We start from the raw sequence: 6,826 nt of genomic DNA on the forward strand, positions 1-6,826 counted from the left end.
CCCGGTGTAAATTCGGGCGTGTGAGCGATGTGAGGCATTGGTGCGGGCAGCGCACGTTTGTCCCGCATTCCCCGAAGCGCGGTCGGTCGGCGATTGCCGCGGGCGGGGCCGTGACCCTCCGGCACGCCGGGCTGCCATGAGAGCCGCAGCTCGGGCAGCCCGAGCGCTCCCGTGTGCCGGGAAGCCACCGCGAGCGCTGCTCCGGCTTTCCAGAGCGCGGTTTCCAGGGTTATTCCAGCCCAAAAGAGGCTTTCTCTTCCAGAGGAGTATTGGGATATACGGGCGGTGTGCCCGAAGCAGAGCAGTTTGTTTCTGCTGCAGCTGAAAGTCACGGCCTGAACAAGTTCTCCTGTTCTCTGGTGTCCCACGAGGGTGTGCACAGCTGATCGCTTCCAGAAAGTTGTGCAGACTGCGGCAGGAGTGTGCTGCTGATTCTTTAGAGACACAGATAAACATAATCCGTGAACAAACACGGCAAGAAGCTGCAGGTGCCTCACCAGTGCTGTTAGTAGGATTGAAGGACTGACTGGTGCACGTACCTTTATCTCTGAGTGTAAGCCAACACGCTGATTAGGCAAAACCTGGTGTAATTTTTAATGCCATGATATGACAGAAAGGCGTTTCTGAAGAATACAGGAAACAATGGAATAAATTTGCCTCCAAAATGTAAAAGAAAGCCCGCATTATTTCTCAAACCTTGCAGCATTTGTATGATCAGCTGAAAATACTGAAGAATAATACTATTTCAATGAAAGAAAATGTATTAGCTCCTTTAAACATCTGAACCTTAATCTTTCATGATAATGTTCTTCTTCCTAAAGCATCAATAGAAGTGGCATCTGCATCACTAGTTTGGTGTTTGTAGGGATGTCCTCAGCTGTTGGAGGGCAGATGGAGAGCTAGAATCTTGTCAGTGTAGAATGTTCACCTCTGGAAGGAACACTGTACTTGATATATTTGTTTGATGTTTTTCCATAGCTTGCTTGTCTCCTATAGCTATCTGGGTACTCATACTGCTGAAGTGTTCTGCCACAGAAATGTGATTTCATCAGTGAAATATTATTTGTGCCACTTCATTTGTACAAGGCCAGATAATTACTTACAGAAACTGTCAAGCAATTCATACTGTAAAGGTGACCTTTTTCTCTTGTCCATATAAAGGTTATGGATGTGAGAATTGCAATTACTTTTTAGATGATATGGAGAAGCTTTATTCTGCAGAATACATTCAGAGAACAGTAGCTCTCTAGTTGAAATGATGATTTCTCTATTACCAGATTACTAATGTTTATGCTAATATTCTACTAACGCTGCTCTGGAGAGCCACCTTTCCCAGCATGCAAGTGTCTATCTGACAGAGAATACATAATTTATTATGCCACCTGTCTGTTGGAGATTTATCAAACTACCTGAGAAGTAATTCATATTTATGATGATTTGGGGATTTTCACAAGGCACCAAATTAGGGTTCATCCAGCATGCAAGTGTGCCTCATTAATTTCTCTGAGATTTCTCGTGTAAGGAAAAGTTAAAAGTTTTAAACCATTACATTTTTTATGACATTCTTTTTTACATATAATGAACACTGCCATATATTCCCCGTAGCCTCCGTTCTCCAGTATCACAGCACAGCTTTTCCTATTACAGTGTAGATGTATTTGAAACATTGTTTACAATTTTTATACAATTACAGTTTAATTTTTTCCATAAATTAAGCGTTCCTGATTCTTCTGTTTCTAAATTTCCACGGTTTTTAACATCGTCTGTATTTAAATTGTTTCTCCTTTCTCTTTCCTTTTCAGCCTTGCTCCGTGGGTACCAGTTGTGGGTTTGGAAATTCATGCACAGATCAGTTCCAACTCAAAACTCTTCTCTGGTTCCCAAGTCCAGTTTGCAGCACCTCCCAACTCCTTGGTGTCTTTCTTTGATGCCTCTTTACCAGGAACTTTACCAGTAAGTTAAGCTGCAATTTCATTTATGTCAGGATTAATGTCAGACAACTTTGTCTTTGCTTCGAATATTTTATTCTTCCCAGAATTTGACTAAAGTCATATATATGACTACTTTTCCTTACTTTTCTAATTTCTGTTTGTTTCATAACACGAGATGCCTAGAATTGTTTCTTTTCAATTTTCTCACTGCCTAGTTATTGCCTCAGATACTTTATATCCCCTCAAAGGAGAAAAATCAGGAGTGTCTCTTCAACATAGTGAATGGGTTGTGGTATTTCTTTGAGGCCAGAGTGGGTGTGTTTGCTTAGTATGCCACACAGGAAATTCCTTAAATATGAGAGATGCCTAAAGCCCAGTGAGAGAAGAACATCTTAGATTTCTGAGTGGCCATTTGATGTTGTTTTGCCATATGTTTGTTTATGTAGCTGTCATTTGCCATTTGGAATGTCTCACTGAGGAGTTTCTTTGCTTCCTGAGTAGAAAGTCTCCAATTTAGCAAAGTGTCAACCATTCCTATTTCCAGAGCAAAGTAATTATTTAAAAAAAGTAATGTGTGTGAGACATTGGGGATTAATAGGTCAGAATAACTAGCTAGCACATAGCAATAAGGTTTATTAGTGAAAACTTAATAAGTGTTTGAATTCACAGCTTAATTATAACTGTGATGGCTATGACAGTACTGCTGTGGAATTCTCTGAGTATCTAACAAGTTTAATTTAAAAATAAAAGTTAAAAAATTATAACATAAGCTCTTACAATACAGTGAAAATAAATATTTAATAGACTTAGCATTGCCACATGCAACAACTCTGCAGAGACTAAGATGGGGTCTAATTATTTAAAGCAGAAATGTTTCACTGACTATATTCATTAAAGTGCAGATTTGAATTCCAGTTATAGAAATGTATTTTTAAATCTAGTTGAAGTTTTTCATCACCATAAGACAGCCTCAGATAATCTAAAATTGAGAACTAATTTGTGGCTGGATTTCTAGGGTCTTGATATGTGTCACGATCCTTAAAAGGAGAAATGATGTTGTTGTTATTATTTTATTTTTATTTCTGTATTTGCAAAGGTATTGGAAACTAAGGAAGCGAAGTTTAGATGCTGATAAAATTGGGACTTTGCTCTGGTTGCAGTGGGAATTCAGAGCTGAGTTTCAGATCTGACTGTATGGAGATAATGGGAATCTTATGCAAGAATTTGGTTTTAGAAGAGTCAAGCTAGACTTAAAGACAGAAAATTAGTTCCTTTCATTTGGGGGCAGAGCTTGGTTAGTCAGAAAATCCAAAAGAGTTCAATATTCTGGTTTTAGACCTTTTATTTAACCTTCTGTTAATGCACAGAAATTCTCTTAGATTGTCTAATGCTTATTTTCAGTCAAGTAGAAAAGCTGTTCTTGAGTGAACAAAAATGAATATTTATGAGGAGGTTAATTTTTCTCTATGTTACTGTTTATTGAGGGTTCAATGTATGTGTGTGTGTCTTTTTATTAATGAGGCTTTAAAATGAGGCTTAGTATGACCCTTGACTTTGTAAGAAGACCCCAGTACGTGTGGTCTTTGGTAAAGAAAATAACTGCACCTGGGAAGAAAAAATCCAGAAAGGTTAGGTTAATTTTAAAGTAGTGATGCTATATTAGGTTCTATTAGATGATTTTATCTATACAAAGAGAAGAAAGATTTTTTCTTACTGTAGTACTGGTGAAAACAGAGTTGAAAGTGGATGTTACAGTATACACGTTCCTGCATGTTAGAATGTGATGGAAAATCCAGTCAGGAGTCATAGCTTTATTTTCCCATTGTACCTGCTGCTGCTGAGTCCAGCATTTGTTCTGGAATCAGATGGGCTTGTTTTCTCTGTGTAAATTTTTTATGTGGCAATAGTATCTGAAGCAGAATTGAATTTTGGTAAATTTTGAAAGATGGAAGGTCATTTTTGAAAATTCAGAGTATTTGTAGAATAAAATCAAACCAACAAAAGCCATTTTAATAAATGTTAGATTATTGACTAGTAAGACTACTTAGAAGATAGATATCTGGCCTTTCATTTGGACTCCATTTTGTTGAGAAATGAAAAAAACAGTAGCAGCAAAGTCTTTATACAGTAGTTGTGCTGAGTCTAGAATAGAATGGCTGTTGTTTTAACCTGAGAACTATAGGGATAGTTTTCAGTGTCAAAAGGATTTAAATTTACTGTGTGACAACGAGATGGCTGTAATAATAGAGAGCTGTCCTAGCATTTGCTCCTTCACAGTGGGACCAGAAGTGATGGTGCTGAAGGGAGCTTTTTGGGTTGCTGTGCATTTCTGGGTCACAGTAAGTGTTGGTGTGAGCTTTTGCTGTGCTCTACACAGGAGAGGTGAAACTAGAAGAATGTGTTAAGCCCTCCTCCCGCTTTCCTTTTTATATTTGCCTCCTGTAAGGTTAATAAAGCTTATTTTATCCTTCTGCTGCAACTATGCCTTGGGAGGGTCATCATAGTGGAAGTGACATGGCCATTTCACTGTGTTGTTCTCATAAAGTGCCTCTGAGTGACAGCTACAGGCAAGAGAAGCTTTGCAGGTGCCCTCCTATTTGGCATGAGACAGAAAAAAATTATTATAGAATCATAGAATCATGGGATGGTTTGAGTGCCAGGGACCTTACAGCTCATCTGGTTCCAGCCCCCCTGCCATGGGCAGGGACTCCTTCCACTAGACCAGGCTGCTCAGAGCTCCATCCACCCACAGAGATGGGGCAGCCACAGCTTCTCTGGGCAGCCTGTGCCTGTGCCTCAACACCACAGTAAGGAATGTCTGTGTAACATCTAATCTAAACCTGCCCTGTGTCAATTTAAAACCGTGTCCTGTCATCCCAAGCCCTTGTAAAATGTCCTTCTGGCTCTCTTGTAGGCCCTTTTTAGGTACTTGAAAGTGCCGTAAGGTCTCTGTGGAGTTTTCTCAATGCTGAACAACCCCAACTCTCTCAGCCTGTTTTCATAGGAGGGGTGTTCTAGCCCTCTGGTCATCTTCATGGCCCTCCTCAGACCCTCTCCAGTAGGTGCCTGTCCCTCTTCTGTTGGGGATCCCAGAGCAGGATGCAGCACTCCAGGTGGGAACTCACAAGAATGGAGTAGAGGGGCAGAATCCTCTCCCTTGCCCTGCTGCCCACACTGCTTTGGATGTAGCCCAGAACATGGTTTGCTTTCTGGACTACAAGTGTGCTTTGCTGGTTCATGCTGAGCATTTCCTCAACCAGCACCCCCAAGTCCTCCGTGGGTGCCCAGCCTGTATTGGTGCTTGGTGCACCAATTGCCTGATCCAGGTGCAGGACTTTGCACTTGACCGTGTTGAACTTCATGAGGTTTGCACAGGCCCACTTCTCAAGCCTGCCCAGATCTCTCTGGATGGCACCCCTACCCTGCAGCATGTTGGCCACACCACACAGCTTGTTGTCATCAGTGAACTTGCTGAGAATGCACCTGATCCATTGTCCCTGTCACTGACAAAGACATTGAACAGCTCTGGTCCCAGCCTAAACCACCCAACACCACTTGTCACTGGTCTGTACTTGGACATTGAACAGATGACCACAGCTCTTTTAGTGCCACCACCCAGACAATTCCTGGTCCACTGACAGTTTGGGACTACATTTGACTCCATACATTTAATTTCATTTCATTTCATGAAATTTGCAAAAGCCTGGGGTTTTTACTTTGGGAGTGGACTTGGCAATGATCTTGGCTTGGTATCTTCAGAAGACCCATTCTATACATGGTAGAAGATAGTGCATTACACCTGCAAACTGGACTAAATTCTTCTGAGGATCCATAAAGGTGGTTGCCCTCCCAATCTGGTTTAGGCTTTGAAAATTCTGAGAGGCTTTAGAAAGGTTTTTAAAGCTAAAACTGGGCTCACAGAAAAAGAATCCATGATTATCTACTTTCATGATGGAGGTGGCTGACTAAAAGTTAATTATAGCTCAGCCCCAGAAATAAGATAGTAGATCTAGCAGCTAAAGGCTGAAACCTTTTTGTCAGTGCTTAGTCTTTGTCACACATTTTGGATTTGTCTCTGGCATGACTGAAGTGAAGCCATGATCCTATTGTAGGCAATCCTTTGTAGGTAAGTATATAAAGAAATAATCTAGGATTTACATATCCAAAGTTTAAATTAATAAGATTTGAATTAATATTAGCCCTACAGTCCTAAATATTTTGAATTTTTTTATGTCTTCTCATGCTCCTCTTAGCGTGAACAGCATCTGTTTTATCTTTTTATTTTTACGACAGACTTTTCAGAAACACTTGGGGCAAGCAGATCACTCCTTTTCATGGAAGAGAGCAGTGCTAGAGCAGCTCTCAGCCCTTGTTCCTTCTGGCATTGCAGCTCTGGCACCCTCAGCTCCAAGCCCAGGCTCGTCCGAAGCCAGCAGCTGCCAGCACAGCACTGCAGAGTCTCTGGGAGCACCTGGATCTGGCTGTTGCCTTGCAGTGCTGGGCTGCTGAGGGGCTGCCCCGGCATGTGACAGGGCTAATACCCAGTTTGGGGTTATAGAGGGTGCTTCCATCTGTTCTTGGCAGTGGCAGGTACCCAGTGTTTTCCCAGATGTTTTGGGTGATGGATTACCAGACTTAAATAACGTCTAGAATTCATCAGAGTATACAGGATTTATCTGATGCATTTGCTTTCAAAGGCTGTGAGAGGTTTGTGTAAGATTTTGGTGGATCTGTCGGTCAGCTATTCATACTGGAACAGAAACAGCATTTGAGACCAGAGTTTATACTTTACAGCTTGAAACTAGATTTTTTTTTTGTATCCTGTGCCTGTTAAATCTGATGATTGCAACAGCTGCTTTACCAACTTGTGCTTTCAGTTTTGTTTTGACATTCCT

At 41.2% G+C, this 6,826-nt stretch overlaps 1 protein-coding gene across 1 annotated transcript in view; it reads left to right on the forward strand.

Annotated features, from left to right (window-relative positions):
* GATB (glutamyl-tRNA amidotransferase subunit B) overlaps window positions 1-6,826 on the forward strand; it is a 42,687-nt gene that overhangs the window by 205 nt on the left and 35,656 nt on the right. Inside the window, exon 2 of the mRNA XM_005415712.2 lies at window positions 1,803-1,953. Within this exon, the coding sequence (XP_005415769.1) occupies window positions 1,803-1,953 (151 nt within the window). The remainder of the gene's footprint in view (window positions 1-1,802; window positions 1,954-6,826) is intronic.

The sequence above is a fragment of the Geospiza fortis genome, unplaced genomic scaffold (genome assembly GCF_000277835.1).
Source record: "Geospiza fortis unplaced genomic scaffold, GeoFor_1.0 scaffold40, whole genome shotgun sequence".
NCBI lineage: Eukaryota > Metazoa > Chordata > Aves > Passeriformes > Thraupidae > Geospiza > Geospiza fortis.